General features: G+C 35.3%; 1 protein-coding gene across 3 annotated transcripts in view; it reads right to left on the reverse strand.

Moving 5' to 3' along the window:
* The window catches only part of TCF12 (transcription factor 12), a 350,911-nt gene that overhangs the window by 201,807 nt on the left and 131,812 nt on the right, over nt 1-17,292 (reverse strand). For all 3 annotated transcript variants that reach the window (XM_040620599.1, XM_040620598.1, XM_008706019.2), the window contains one exon: nt 3,463-3,536. In XM_040620599.1, the coding sequence (XP_040476533.1) occupies nt 3,463-3,536 (74 nt within the window). Of the gene's footprint in view, nt 1-3,462; nt 3,537-17,292 lie in introns of those variants that run through there.

Below are 17,292 nucleotides of genomic sequence, written 5' to 3' on the forward strand. Positions count from 1 at the left end.
GAACAAACTCATTAACTATACCTCTTGCTCACGCCTAAACTACCTGAGATCTTAATCTCTCTTTTCAATCTCCGGTGCTTTAACCTCAAACACCACTTTTCACATATTTCTGAAAATAAAAGTGTTATTCACATCAGGATGATGCTTTTTTCTGGTCGTTTGTGTCTGTTGTTCTGCACAGGTAGGCAGTATGTCAACAGTGCAGAAACCAGGACTCTAACAAAGGTGGAGAGGTTTGAGGTACATGCCACAAATGCTCTTACTCCCTTATGAGTGTCTCAAAACATGCTGTCTCATCTCCACATTTCATTAAGAATGCTGACCATGTCTACCTATAACCACTATTTCTCTTATAACCATTATTAGGTACAGCATTTATTTCTGTGTCTACCTAAGAACAATTCTTTCTTAAATGATGTGCTATGGATAGTTCTGATAACCAGAAACTCAACGAATCACCTGTACACACTGTAAGGCTACTTTTCTTGTGGATTTCAGAAAAACAGGCAGAAAGGAGCTCTGCTGGAGTGTCTTTTCCTACTTCAGAGAGAACACGTATAGGACTGATTACATTGATGAGAAGTTCATGGCCTCTTAACCATTCAACTCTGGTAGAGCTCACTTACATATCAAGGTTACTAGAGCAGAATGCTACCTTTGTTGGGGTTAAAGTCGGCACCTACTGGGCAAAAAGTATACAAAGCAAAAATTCCCCCTTAAAAAGCCGTTAAATAGATACTCAGTTCAACCTACATGATTTGGTACAGCCAATCTTATACAGTAAAATGCATAGTTATAAGACATTAATAGAGTAGTATTAATAGAGTTCATGTGCCAAATAAGATTTTACAGTAATGCCAAAAATGATTTTCTCTCTCTTATATAAGGTCTTAGTGGAGGAAAACAGCAACTCAGTTGACTCCAACTAAACTAAAAGCATATGCTTTGTAACTCCACCAAACTACTCGTTCCGCGGGTTTATATACTATTGTGGCCTATTAAGTATTTTCAAACTTTACAAAAAGTAAAATAAAAAAATTTTCCATCAGGAATGTAAAACCAAATTATTTTTTAAATGATACAACTTGCTGTGATGGAAATGTATTATTCATACTGGTAAAGTCTAAATAAATTTCACTGACATAATTTCTACAAAAGTACCTGCAATTTAAGTTTACACTGACTTGTTAATAATTTTACAAACTGTGTCAAAACTGGTTTATAGCCAATTATCAGTATTTACTCCTGAATTTAAAAAACTCAACATGCTATGATACTCAGTAGAATAAATACTTTGGTAAACCGAGATCCTTATTAACAAAATTATATCCATCTATACTTATGATTATGAAAAAAATGGTCAACTTTGTAGATGATATTTAATGAATAACTCAAAAAGCTGATAAACTTCCTATAAAGCAGTGTTGAGGGCAGCGTCAAAGTTAACCATAAATGTCTTTCCCTGGTGAGAAGAGTTCAGGGAATTAAATTGTCGAAGTTATAAATAAAACATAACTTCTTACCTAGATAACCATTTTAGGTTCAAAATCATGACTAGGACAGAAGAAGCAAAGTGAGTGGAAGGGTGGATTTCAGTGAGAATAAAAACAAAGGGTAGCATTAAATCACCACTCTGATTTCTCAGTAGCCGGGTAAGGAAAAAAAAAAAAAAAATATATATATATATATATATATAGAGAGAGAGAGAGAGAGAGAGAGAGTTGTATGGTAGACTGGGAATATCTAAGGATTAATCTGGGTTTTTAAACAGAAAACTAGTCTACTATAAAATCAATTTAACTTTTCACTGGACACAATATACACTCAAAAAAATTAAGAGTAAAAAACAGCATTTCATATTGACCTATAGATCAAATAGCAAAAAAGAAAAGGAAGATTTGCTTTGAAGTCCATCTCTAGAGGCAAACTTAATTTCACAATCACGAAATATGTAAATGTTTGGATATACTATTATGTTCTCTTCTCCTAGAATCCTATTTAGCACTCAAGTAAAAAAAAAAAAAATGAAGTTTGAAAGGAAAGTAAACATAAGGTATAAAGGCATCATTTAATGCATTTTAAGAAATAATATGTTATCACACAGTAACTCAAGACTTTGAAAGAAAATAATCCAATATTGATAAATTGTATTTTGTTCTCCACTATATAAAATTCATAACTTCACAATCAAAACAGGAAACCTACCTTTCCTATTCACAGTATTATTTAAAGAATCAAAAACTTTTAAAGGAAGGAAATTTGGATATCAACCAGTTTAACTATCCCCAAGATAAAATAAGGTGTCCAAGATTTCACCACAGAATTGATAGTAAATCCAAGTCTTACAGTGCCCAAGACAGTGCTCTTTACACTACAACCCAGCTTTCTCAGCAGAGTCCCAAAAGGAAAACACTAAAAACCATGTTTAGTTGTTTCTCTATATTATCGTTTTGGATTCTACATGACTATTCTATTTCTTCCCAAAGTATTTAAAATAAATTAAACATAGGCTACAGCCAAATATAATAACAAACCACATATCTTAATTCAGCATTTTTCAATGCAAAACAGCATAACCCATATGGAGACTACGAACTCCAATCTCACATATTGCTTCCTTCCACTAACGCCAGTTTGCTTCTAGGATTAAGTATCCATAAATTTTATGCTTGTCCATCTTCTACTGGTTAATTCTAAGAGAAGTAAATAATTCATCATTCATGCAAAGTCTAATATTTTTTAAAAGTTATCCCTTAACCTCACCAATTTACTGTGGAGTCTGGGAACAGAGTTTAATTTTACTGACAATTCTTTGGTCTAATTTTTAATCTTTCAGTCACATTATTTTAAAGTTTTGGGGGATTTTTTGTTTGTTTGTTTATTGCTAAAAAAAGGCTCTAACCTTCTGACCTTTCCAAGTGTAAAACATTAGCTTGGTCCTATTTTCTGTCAACTGCCAACCAAGAAATGTCATCTGTTATGTCTGTTTTGATATGCTTCCAAGAGACAGGGCTATAGAGAGTCCCTGATATAAACAGCTGATGACTACTGGAACAAGAATGGAAGAGGGAAGACTAGAAACTGATATTTGGAACGTCAGTACCATCTTTCAAAGGTAATACATGAAGAAAACAATACACAAAGAAAAACGGCTATGTATGGAGCGAATACTTAGTGAGGCATTCCAATCCCTTCCAACTTCAGTGAAGAGTATTGCAGGTAATCCAGATGTAGAAATAACACCAAGAACATTTCGTTCATTGTAAGGGATAAAATAAACTCCCAAAGTATGAAAGTAAATTAAAATATTAAAAAAAAATTAAATCTACCATGAAGGTACTACATATTCCCATGTAAATATGTTAATCTTTATTTCTCTTAAGAATCAGAGCTCATATATGAAAAACCTTATTCTGCCAAATTACTTTATAGTTTTAATCAAGGGTTGATTAACAAACTTACTCTAGATGAGTCATAAGAAGGGCTTGGTTGACCACTTGTTCCCCAAGATGTCGTACCTCCTCGTTCATCCATACCTAAGGAGAGAAGAAATTGAAATATATAAATCCAAAAGGCTACTATGATGGGTTTGTTTTCATACAGTAGAGCAGAGAGTACAATTCAGCAAGTAGTATTCACATTTGTATGGAACTTATCAATTCTTATCTCAGAAATCTGAAGAAAATAAGTTACCTCAGAAAGTCTTCATCACTGCTCCATACAACACTCTTTATACAATGCAGAATTTCAGAACCAAAACATCTTTGGAGATTTTAAAATATGGCATAATCTAGGTCTCCTCATTTCTGTCCCCAACCACTGCTACTTCTAAGAGTAAATGAAACCCCCAACTTTCTAGAGTTCCATATTGTCTACATGAAAATATGAAGAATTTAGTTCTTATGGATAAGCCTGAGAAAATGAAGCAAGTTAGGGAGCCTGGATGGCTCAGTCGGTTAAGCGTCTGACTCTTGATTTTGGCTCAGGTCATGATCTCAGGGTTGTGAGGTCAGGCCCCACATTGGGCTCTGCACTGGGTGTGGAGCCTGCTTAAGATTCTCCCCCTCCCTTGGTCCCTCCCCATCTCTAAAAAAAAAGAGAATGAAGCAACTTGGACAACTGTTCAAGTTAATAAAATTGGTTTCTAATATAACATTGACTAGATATTCTTAACTGAAGATACCAAAGTAAATCAAACTATACCAGATCATATCAAATCAATGTTAGTTACATTAAAACTAATAAAAATGATGTGACAACTCATCCTGGTAAAAATCTCCTCTAAAATCTGATTCTAAATGAGATCTACTCTTATGAAAATTACAAAGGATAACTCAAAGTGAGAAAAGCATTTTATTGTGCTCCTTAATGTACCTTCTGAAGCTTTGGCTCCATTATTTTCACCTTCCAGTCAGTGCCTAGAAAAAGTTGAAAGAGCTGTAGACCTCTCAATCCAGATATCTCTCCCTTTTCTGTTTTGAGGACCAGTCTTTTTTATTCTTGATCCCTAACAGGGTATGCTTTCCCAACCCTTTCCAAGTTTTCTATGATGAAACACAAATAGTTGACTTTTTTTCATTCTTTCATAAGAAAACTCTAGATGTTACAAAGACAACATTCTGCTAAGTTTAGAACCTCTTTTTCTTAAAAAAAAAAAAAAATTAAAACATTCCTTGAAGTCCTCTGTGATTTAGATGAGAATGTGGTCTGTAGTGACTTACATACCACAAATTCTCCAGTAACTAGCCACAATTCTCAAGCCTCTTTCACAAGGACAGAACTGCCAACTGAAGGGATAGGTAACAAACAGGAAAAGAGGAGTCAGTTTCCAAAGTAGAATCTACTAATCACTACGTCAGCTGGTAGGACCTTAATTTATTCTTTTTATGAACCTGTACTTTCTATATTAAGGGATTAATGTATATTTTTAAAAGTTTTTAAAAACACTGTAGTAAAAAAGATGGGTACCTACTACAGAAAACTCTCTAGGCACAATTTCAAGTGAACCATAAGCTTTGGAAACACAGAGAGACCATGAATAAAAATACAATGTTTTGTTCATGCTTGGATAATTCTTACTAAAATTCTAGATTTAGGAAAGACTACAAGTTTGGGAAATATCACTAAAAATATACTTTGTTACCATCTCTCCTGGTAGAGATGGTAACTAACTAGTACTACTAGTTACCTGTGGGCTATATTCCAAGCACCTTCTTTGTAATCAACACCATAGAAGGGCAGCCAGAATTCCTATGAGGCCCAACCTAAGAAAAGGCTATTTATTAACCCACAAAATCCAGTAATAAAAAACTACTTATGAAACTGCAAATAATTTTATGAAAAGTTTTATTTTTTAAATCATACTTTCCATTTGCAACTATTTTTCTATACAAGTTAAGATGTGTGTATACTACATAGCCAAAATAAAATACAAACTTAAATTGACTACTGAAGGCAGAGTCTCAAATATTCGTATACCCCTATCCTATTGCATTATTTACAACAACCAAAGGTGGGAGGAACTCAAGTATCCATTGCCAGATGAATGGATCCATAAAATGTGACATATACATAAAATGCAATTTATTCAGCCTTAAAAATGAAGGAAATTCTTACACATGCTACAACTGGATGCTCCTGAAGACGTTATATTAAGTGAAATAGACCAGTCACAAAAAGGACAAATACTGTACAATTCCATTTATATCAGGTGCCTAGATTGTCAAATCCACGGAGACAAAAAGTAGGGTGGTGGGACTGGGGGGAGGAAGGAAATCACACTTTCAATGAAAGTTCAGAACACAGAATATAAACATATTTTGATGTTATTATCCTAACGAAAAGAATCAGACCATAGTTTGTTTTATGACTGTGAACTGTCATATCAAATGAGAAACAAATATGAGGTCTATGTGTTATTTACATACATCTGTAACAGAATACAAAAAAGATAAGTGTCTGCCACAGAAAACATCACAGACAAGATTTTTAAAAGATATGTGAAATTCTGTGAAAACACATACTCAATTTTCATCAAGTGACATTAATCACTCCCACAGCATAAAAGAGCAAAGATTTAATGAATTAAATGAGATGATAATTAATTAAGCCAACAGCTAAAGAGCATGACATATCAGTGACACTGGACATGGCAGGGGGCTTCAAAGGATGCTAGAGAGTAACAGGGATCTGGCTAGGTTTGAAACTCAGAGCTCTATAGTTTTATTGTTAACATATTCATACTCTGAGAAGGTCGTGGCTGGCACTGACAAAGGCAAGAGTCATCTTTCAGCATCAATGACTCCTTTCTGCTGAAGACAATGGCTGTACAAACAGCAACATGACAGGAATAATAAACTTTCCAAAGCTTCAGCCGTAAGGCCAAGGTAAGTAGAAAAAACAAATCACGCAAAGAAAATAAACTTAATACGGCACTGTACAAACTGATCAAAATTTATACAAATTGATCAAAATCTAAAGAATTATTATCAACAATACAATATAGTTGCAATATAGTGATTGGGGAGAAAACATTTCTATTAAGATACATCTGTACCATCACTGTCATGTATTTTCTTTCCTTCCCATTTCTAGTCTATGAATTCCAATGTCAACAATTTTTAGAGAAGCTAGTTCCTCGACTGATAGATTAAAATGGTAGATGTAAGAGAAAATTTAACAATCACTGAGTGGTAGAAACACTTTGAGTCTTGTTTAATTTTCTAATAAATTGTTCTATTTCTATTCAACAAGATTAAAAGGGTTAATCAATAATTTAATATAGAGACTTAAATGACCCTTTTCTTTTTTTAATATTTTATATACAGATTCTCTTAAAGTACCTGCTTTTTTATATGGAACCAGATTCTCTTAAAGTACCTGCTTTTTTATATGGAACCAACTAAATACAGTGCAGTATATACTTTGATTCCATAGGCCCAATTTCAAAAGGTATACATCCAATTTTAATATTTTCCAGTAAAGAACTAACATTAAATTTTTTACCTTACATCAAAACAAAAAACAAAAAACAACAGTTTGTAAATTCAATGATACAATTCGCTACCGTCTCATTTAATAGGAAAAGTAACTAAAAACGAATCGTAAGTCACTACATACACAGGCAGATCCTTAAGAGGCTAGGACTCTGGAGAAGGAATAAGAGTTAAAACTGAATTTTTGAGGTATCAGCAAAATTCTTGGAGAAGCAAGCAAACTTCTTAGTAAAGTTTAACATATGGGCAGTATTCTCTTCATAGAAAATATGAAGAGCTGAAATATTAGTCTACCTGCTTCCTCTCTGCAGCTACCATCTTTAGTTTTTGACCAGAGTGTTCTCTTGAGTTAACCATGAAACTATCTCTCAATTTCTGTCCTACCTCATCTTTTATTCTCTTAGTACAGAGTCCTACAGAGTCCTCTAGGTTATTAACCACTAGCAAAAACTGGACACAGACTTTGGTGGGGGGGGGAATGATTTTTCTATACCCTAAACACTTGTGTTTTTTTTTTTTTTTCTCCCACATGGGCCCAAAATAGTACAGAGGAATGATTTTTCTATACCCTAAACACTTATGTTTTTTTTTTTTTTTCTCCCACATGGGCCCAAAATAGTACAGAGTTCATGTACACAAAGCATTACTCATGGTTTGCTGAGGCTCAGGGAAGCCCTGCCTGGAGGTAAAAGGGTTGAATGAGGAGAAAAGCTGCTGACCAGTTCCATCTTTTCCTACTTACCACTGTTACCAATGACTCTGTCACCTGAGGCTAAGACAAAAGTGACAAACAGGTCTGGAATTGAGAAGGTATTTCAGACAGTAGTGGGGAGTCTACTGAGCAGAGAAGGAATAAAAGGAAGAAGGGGGACAACACAAAGAATGGAGTTAAGAGTGGTTAGGATATCCCTGCAGTAAAGCTGGTAAGAAAAACAAGACACTACAACCACTATGCCTGGTATCTATCCTTATGAAGAAGGGACATACATAAAGTTGGAAGGAAGAGCACAGGGAATTGTCTCTCTCTCTCTCTCTCTCTCTCCATACACACACACACACACACACACACACACACACACACACCCCTTTAGGAGCACTGAAATCAAGTTTTTTATCCTAGCAAGTAAAATGTACTTCACAAATATCAAATCCTAACACTGTTATAAATAAGGGAAAGACAATATACTTTGCAGGATTGCCATCTGCTATAAGGTGATTCAATAAATGATTTGATGAAAGAAATTGGATTAGAGATGGCTGTCAGATAACCAAAGCTATGAATGTGTCTCTTCAATAGTTTCTTTACTCAATTTTATTTGTGGAGTAATGATATTTGTTTAGATAACACTCCAAGGCTACAGTCAATTGTGAAATAATACACAAGTAAACCCTATGATTTTATATACTTGTGAAATAAATCTACCAATGTGTTTTTCCAGAAATTCATTGTGAAATGGGATCAATTAGAATATAACAGCAAACCTTCTGTTATGCTAAACATTAATGAAAACAAATAAAACAGAAAAGCTATGATAATATTAAAATCCTAAGTGAATGTAAGAGAAGTTAAGACATGGTGACTCATATGAAGTATGTAACAGTGATTAGAGAGGTTTTTTTAAACATAAAAAATTGAGATACTGTACAATGAACAGTCAAATAAAACAATCTAATTCTTTTTAAACGTATGTAAGAAAATAACAGTAAAAAGAGTAAAAGGAATCAAAGGTCACTTTTTAAAATTCAATCCAATTTCTATTTGGTATTATTAAGAACAAAAATTTACCAGTAGGGATATTCTAGTGCCAAAATACAATAGTAAACACATGGCTAATTCCAAGAAAATGACTAATTTTGAAAATAACTTTCACAGTTATTTTGCTATGTTATTAGCCACATCACTCTATATAAATACCATGTAAAGATACAATTAAAAGGACATTCCAATAATTTAAACAGAGTAGAGGATCCAAAGAAAATGGCAAGTCTACCTTTTTACAAAAAATAGATACTGCCTAATGGCCAGGGATTGAAACTAAATTCCAGAGGGCAAGCAGGTATGTTGTACTACACTGGGAGCTATCTGGTGACTCCGTATCTTGTTTCCCTTGCTATCTGAAAGTAGAGTATTCCTATGAAATGTCCTATGAAAAAACTTGTAATCTGAAATGGCAAAACACAAAGAAGCAATTACCATTGGTAAAAGCAAAAATCCTCTTCTGATTTCTTTCAGTTACCAAAAGCGGGTACAAATGTAGGTTTTTGGTAAAAGCAAAGAGGCATAAAGTGAACTTTTGGATAGCAGGGGATACCTGTACCTCTCTCTCTAATATACATACAAAAGCCCTGTATCTAAACAACATTGTCAGTTGTTTTACTCCATAGAGGCCCTAAAGACAGTCAACTCTTAAAAACAGGCTTGACTGCCTCTCTCAGACTCTGGATGTGTCTCAGCAAAAAGTCTGTCAATGCTACAATCCCATTAGATTGACTTTTACACATTTCCAAAAACCTGTGACTCACTATTTTTAACATGATCATCTTAGTCCAAGCCATCAACCATCATCTCTGACCTATATTAATGTAAGAGCCTCCTAAAGTGTCCCCCTTCTTCTAGCCCTTCTACAGTCTGTATTCTTTACAGAGCAACTAGACTGACCTTTTAAAAACAATCATGTCAATGCTATGCTCAAAATCTACCATAGGCTTCCCATCTCATTCAGGATTAAATTGGTCTACAATGTTTTACAGGTTCTGCCTGCCACCTCTCTCCTACTATTCCTTCTGTTGGATCAATCTATTTCAACAACATGGCCCCTGCTTTTGCTCAAATACACCAAATAGGCCCCCTTCTTGGGGCCTTTCCGTTTGCTCTTTCCTCTTCAAAAAATATTCCCCATCCAGATATCTGAAAGGTCTTTCCCTTAACTTCCTTCAGGTCTCTGTTCAAATGTCATCTTACAGGGGGATGTTTATTATCTGCCTTTCTCCAACAGATTGAAAAATCCATGAAAATAAGGGCACAGTCTATTTTGTTCACTGTTAAATATTTGGTACCTAGAAGAGTGCGTGTCACAAGTAGGTACTAACAAATACTTATGGAAGATTGAATGCATAAAATGGAATTAAAACCAGTTTAATAAAAGCGAGGCTGAAACTGGTTCCCTATTTGTTAGCTTATCATTCCTTTTTTAAACAATAATCAAAACCAATATTCTAAATAACTATGCTTTTTGGAAAATTCTGTGAGAAGCAGTGAGATTGCAAATGACTCTATAAGCTAGACAACTATTCCCAAAGAGCAAAAATTATTAACTTTAAAACTTTTAAAGAAACTTTAGGCTTGGTAGCTAAACAACACAGATCTTAAATACTGCTAACTGTGAAATGACCTCATCATATGTTCTAAGAAAAATCACTTTGTACTCATTATCGTACAGCCTATAGCACACTGCTATAAAAGGAATTTTAAATAAAAAATGTCCCAAAAAGATTCATATCCTCAGCATGATGTTGGGATATTTACAAATGTGGTTAGAAATGTAATGAATCTCTTGATTCACACCCTTCTTTCATATTTCCTTAACCAGTCACTCCTCACATTAATTTCTACCTCATCAATATTCCAACTAACTATCCCACTTGTTCTCTTCACATATACAGTGCCCTGGTTCAGGTACTGTGTATTGCTTGTTCATCTTTTATGTTCCCATTTCAATCCACAGTTAACACTGAGAGCACACTTATCTTGCCATAAACACAAGTTGGATCACATCCATTCACTCCACAAATGTGACCCTCTGCTGCTTCAGGAATAACACTCGCGCTCCTGAGTGCGGCATTCTTCAAGGCGGCCTTCATCTACCCTTTCAGCTTCGGGACTTATCACATCCCTTCAAAAACTCAGTGCCCCCAACCTCATCAGGGTATTAATCACTCCCCAAACATACCAAATTCATATTCTACCCCTATTGTTCCCCAGCCCCAGAATATTCACTTTCATCTAACCCCCAACCTATTAAATTTCTAGTTTTGATTCAGCCTAAGATCAAATGCCCCCTTCTCTGAGAAATGTTCTCCATCAACTAAGTCTAAATTAATCACACTTCTTGAGAAGTTTATTTGTGCTTACTCTGTCTTAAACACTGTTGGTTGTTTTCATTTACCTTCTACCAATAAAACTGTATAGTAGGGAGCATACCTTGTTCATCTCTATGTTGTTCTGGTATCTAGCATAAGTGTGGTATTCTGCATTCAAATGTTTACTGAATGATTAAGAACATAAAAATTAGGGCATTCATATAACTGTCATAAGAATTCAGTAACTACGGATAAGTTAAAAAGAAGAGATCCAAAATAGAAGAGTTATGTCTAGCAATCTAAGTAGATCAAGCATTAGTAAAATAATACTTATTTTTTAAATAAAGTATTATTTTTGAAAGCAGAAGGCAAAGACATTGCAGGAAACCTCAAAAGTGACCTAGTAAGCTCAGCTTCCGAAACAATGCAGTAAGTTACCACAGATAGCGTCTATAAATTCTGGGGAAAATACAAATATAAAACAACTACTTAGAGGCTCTGGAGAGTGAACAAAGCCAGGCTGATTTTAGATGATAACATAAACTTGGAAGAAATGACTAGAATGAGTGACTTTCTCTTTTTAATAGTTTTTAGGGATCAGAATAGGTGAGATTCCCATTCTTAAAGCTTTATCCCGCACATAAGCAGTAGCCAGAGCATGCAGGAACTGAAGTTCCAATAACTAACTGTCTTTCTAGCTTGAAGACAAAGAGGACAGAGCCAGGACACCCACAGTCATCACAAAGTAATGACAGAATCCCAAAAAGAAGAGATGTAGAAAAAAAGAGTTCCAAATTTTTGGTTTATCTCTGCGCCAGTCTTGGCAGAGCCCTGAAGCACATATTCACAGGGCAGGCCAAGACAGTATGTAGCTGAGGTGAAAAAAATCAAATTGAGATTTGAGCAGGTGCCAACCTCAGGCAACAGAGAGTTTGTACTTTAAGTAGAAATCCAATTAATGGCTCAGTAGAACAAAGAAATCCAAACTGTTTGGAGGAACATGAAAGAAAACAAAATTTCCACACAAATAACAGTCACAGATACCCATAATACAACCCCCAATTCCTTGATAATGGAATGTAACCCAATCTCAAAGGAAAAGATAATCAAGGGAGACCAACCTCAGATGGCCCAGATATTGAGATTTTCAGACAAGGACATTACAGCAGATACTATAACTATGCTTAATGAGGTAAAGGACATATGCTCATAATAAAGGAAAAGACTAAAAATCTAACAGGGAAAAGAAAACGAAAGATAAGAGCTGTAAGCCTTAGAAATAAAAATTAAAATATCTAGGGGCGCCTGGGTGGCTCAGTCGTTAAGTGTTTGCCTTCGGCTCAGGGCGTGATCCCAGAGTTCTGGGATCGAGCCCCACATCGGGCTCCTCCGCTGGGAGCCTGCTTCTTCCTCTCCTACTACCCCTGCCTGTGTTCCCCCTCTTGCTGGCTGTCTCTCTGTCTGTCAAATAAATAAATAAAATCTTTAAAAAAAAAAAAAATTAAAATATCTAAAATCTTAAAAAAAAATTTCCAGGATGGGTTTAAAGGAAGAATGGTGATGACAGAGGAGTAAATTTAAATTTGATGACAGCTCAACAGAAATAATTCAATTTGATAAAAAGAGAAAAAATATCAAAAGAAAAATAAACAGGGAAGATATTAAAAAGTCTAACATAGGCATAATGATAGAACAAAGAGAACAGGAAAAAAATGTTAAAGAAATAATGGCCAAAAATTCCACAAATGGGGTAAGAGACATAAACTAACCAACTACAGACACTCAGTGAGCCTAAACAGGATAAATGTGAAAAACCCCACACCTAGACACATAACAAACTTCTGACAACCAAAAATACAGAGAAAAAATTGAAAGCGGTGAAGGAGACATATTACATACAGAGAAACTACAATTCAAATTACTGCAGACTCGTTTCCAGAAACTACGGATGTCAATACATGTGGAAACATATCTTTAAAGTAAGAGGAGTAGAGGAGAGCCCAGGTGGCTCAGTTGGTTAAGCATCTGCCTTCGGCTCAGGTCATGATCCTGGGGTCCTGGGATGGAGCCCCACGATGGGCTCCCTGCTCAGCGGCGAGTCTGCTTCTCCCTCTCCCTCTGCCCCATTCATATTTTCTCTCCCTCTCTCTCAAATAAAATCTTTTTTAAAATAAAATAAAATAAAATAAAATAAAATAAAATAAAATAAATAAAGTAAGGGCAGTGGAGGGGTATCAGTCAAAATACAAATATCCCTCAAGAATGGAAGTGAAATCCATTTTCAAAAAAAAGAAGAGAAACTGCAGTACAATAAATACTAAAAGAAGTTCTTCAAGTTGAAGCAAATGTTATCAGAGAGAAACTTGGAAACTGAGGAAGGAAACAAGAGCATCAGAAATAGTAAATATAAAAAACTATGTTTTCCTTTTAACATTGTTAAAACATTTATATAAAAAATTACAGGCATACTATGGTGCTTCACAGATATTTTATTTATTACAAACTGAAGGTTTATTGCAACCCTGCATTGAAGAAGCCAATTGTACCATTTTTCAAACAGCATTTGCTCACTTCACGTTTCTATGTCATATTTTGGTAATTCTCGCAATATGTCAAACTTGTTCGCTATCATTATTATTTATATGATGATCTGTGATCACTGATTTGATGTTACTATTCTAACTTTGTTTTGGGGAGTCGCTGCACTTAATAGATGTTTTGTGTATTCCAAGTGCTCCACCAACCTACCACTCCCCAATTCTCTCACTCTCGTCATTATCCAGCTCCTCAGGCTTCCCTGTTCCCTGAGACACAACGGTATTGAAATTAGGCCAACTAATAACCCTACAATGGCCTCTAAGTGTTCAATGAAAGAAGAGTCGCACATATCTCACTTTAAATCAAAAGCTAGAAATGAATAAGCTCAGTGAGAAAGGCATGTCAAAATTTACGACAGGTCCAAAGCTAGGCCTCTTGCCAAACAATTAGCCAAATTCTGAATACAAAGGAAAAGTTCTGGAAGGAAATTACAAGTACTATTCCAGTGAATACATGGCTGATGAGAAAGCAAAACACCCTTATTGCTGATATAAAGATTTAGTGGTCTGGATAGAAGACCAAAGCAGTCGCAATATTCCCTTAGGCCAAAGCCTAATCTAAAGCAAGGCCTTCAACTCTCTTCAAGTCTACGAGGGCTGAGAAAGATGAGGTGGCTGCAGAAGTTTGAAGCTAGCAGAGATTGGTTCATAAGGTTTAAGGAAGCCATCCCCACAACATAAAAGTGCAAGGTGAAGCAGCAAGTATTGATGCAGAAGCTGCAACAGGAACCAGAAGACCCAGCTAGCATAATTAAGAAAGGTGGCTATAGCACTGGGTATTATATGAGACTGATGGATCACTGACCTCCACCTCTGAAGACATTAACATAAGTATTAATTGAATGTTAATTAATTGAATTTAAATTTAAAAAAATTTTTAGAAACAATGCAAGAGGACAGTGGATACACAGAATGTGTGTTTTTGTTGCCATAGAGAACACTTTGTCTTAGAGGTGAATTAATGTTTCTATTTCTGAACAACAAAATGTTTGGTAACTTTTAATTAAAAGGCTCAATTAGTTAAGCACCTGCCTTCTGCTCCGATCATGATCCCAGAGTCCTGGGATCGAGTCCTGAGTCAGGCTCCCTGCTCAGCGGGGAGCCTGCTTGCTTCTCCCTCTCCCTCTGCCCCTCCATCCTGCTGATGCTCTTTCAAATAAATAAATAAACTCTTTAAAAAAAAAAAAAGGCTCTTTTGGCTTAAAAGAAAAAAAAAGAAAGGTATCTATAACAAACAACGGATTTTCAATGTAGATGAAACAGCTTTATTTTAGAAAAAGATGCCATCTAGGACTTTCATAGATGGAGAGCAGAAGTCAATGCCTGGCTTCAAAGCTTCATAGGACAGGCTGACTCTTATGTTAGGGGCTAATGCAGCTGGTCACTTTCAGTTGAAGCCAATGCTCATTTACCATTATGAAAATCCTAGGGGCCCTTAAGAATTATGCTAAATATACTCTGCCTGTGCTCTATAAATGGAATGACAAAGCCTGGATGACAACCTATCTGTCTACAACATTGTTTATTGAATATTTGAGCATGCTGCTCAGAAAAAAAAGGATTCCTTTCAAAACATTACCACTCATTGATGGTGCACCTGGTCATCCAACAGCCCTGATGGAAATGTACAATAAGAGTAATGTTTTCATGCCTGCTCACTACCACATCCATTCTGCAGGAGTAATTTTAATCAAGGAGTAATTTTGACTTTCAAGTCTTATTATTGAAAAAATATAATTTCATAAGGCTAGACCTGCCATAGATAGCAGTTCCTCTGATGGATCTGTGCAAAGTCAACTGAAAACCTTCTGGAAAGGATTCACCATTCTAGATGTCTTTAAGAACATGTGTGATTCATGGGAAGAGGTCAAAACAGCTACATGAACAGGAATTTGGAAGAAGCTGATTCTAACACTCATGAATGACTTTGAGCAGTTCAAGACTTCAATGGAGGAGGTAACTGCAGATGCGGAAATAGCAAGAGAACCAAAATTAGAAGAGTATTCTGAATATGTGACCGAATTGCTGCAATCTCATGATAAAATTTTAATGGATGGGGAGCTACTTCTTATGGAAGAGCAAAGAAACTGGTTTCTTGATGGAATCTACTCCCAGTGAAGTTGCTGTGAAGATTGCTGAAATGACAACAAAGGATTTAGAACATTAAAAAAAAGTTAGTTGATAAAACAACAGTGGGTCTGAAAAGACTGGCTCCAATTTTTAAAGTTTTACTGTGGGTAAAGTGCTATCAAACAGCAGCGGATGCTACAAAGAAATCATTTGTGAAAGGAGGAGGCAATTGATGCAGCAAACTTCATTATATGCAGCAAACTGTCATTATAAGAAACTGCCCCAACCTTCAACAACCATCACCCTGATCAGTCTGCAGCCATTAAGATCAAAGCAAGAACCTCTACCAGCAAAAAGATGACAACTTGCTGAAAGCTCTGATGATGGTTAGCATTTTTTAGCAGTAAAGTATTTTTAAATTAAGGTGTGTGCATTGTTTTTTTAGACATACTGCTGTTGCACACTTAACAGACTACAATATAGTGTAAATATAACTTTTAGATGCACTGGAAAAGCAAATCATTTGACTCAATTTATTATAACATTCACTTTATTGTGCTGGATGGAAATAAACCCACAATCTCTCTAAAATGTGCCTGCACAACATTCTCTCGTAGGAGTTAAAATATACTTAGAAGTAATACAAATGAAAAATACAACATAAAGCAAGGCAGCAGTAAACAGACTTGTAAGGTCACAAGATTTCTGCATTTTATGTGAACTGGTACCAATATTAACTCTAAATAGACTGTGAGAAGTTAATGATGTGTATTAAACATCCTTAGAGAAGCTACCACAACAAACACACACACACACAAACAAACAAAGGCGTCGCCAGAAAGCTAACAAATAAATTAAAAGGGAGGCTTAAGAAACAGTCATATCTAAAAGAAAGAACCAAAGTACAGTCCAACAAAATACAGAGAAAAACAGAAAAAAATTACTTTCCCAAATCCCACCACAGAATGAAACATTCCATTTTTGTCTAGGGAGGAAGACAAACAGAGAAGCAATCAAACAGATACTACTCCTTTCAATGAGAACACACCTCATTGCTCTGCGTGCTCATAAAGTTCATGGTGCTGCTCTTTTTGAACAAGACGATTATATTTGGGTTTGGTGGTGGGGAAAGGAAGATGAAAACATTACAACTGTACTTGTACATTAAACAAAAAAACATACAGTAGCATACCAATGTGAAAACTGCATAGACAGGTTTTTTGTTTGTTTGTTTTTATAGTACCCATTAGGATCATAAGTCAGTACCAATAAAGCAGCTTCTGCATAACTACCAAGTACATTTTAGTGGATTTTTGCTGATTACCTAACACAATTTGCTATTTAAAAACAGCTGTGTGAGCAATTACTATTCTTAACTTAATTCCACAAACAATTCTATTCATTTCCTGTAATGAGGCCTGTGTACTCCCTGCGTTCAAGTCTTAGACCATTAATTCCTGCAATGGCGACACACTCTGCCTCTCAGAAGAACTCCATAAAAATTTTTCCTTCATATTTTCCCTATACTTAAAAATCTCTTCCTCATATAT

The sequence above is a fragment of the Ursus maritimus genome, unplaced genomic scaffold (assembly GCF_017311325.1).
Source record: "Ursus maritimus isolate PB19 unplaced genomic scaffold, ASM1731132v1 scaffold_35, whole genome shotgun sequence".
Taxonomy (NCBI): Eukaryota; Metazoa; Chordata; class Mammalia; order Carnivora; family Ursidae; genus Ursus; species Ursus maritimus.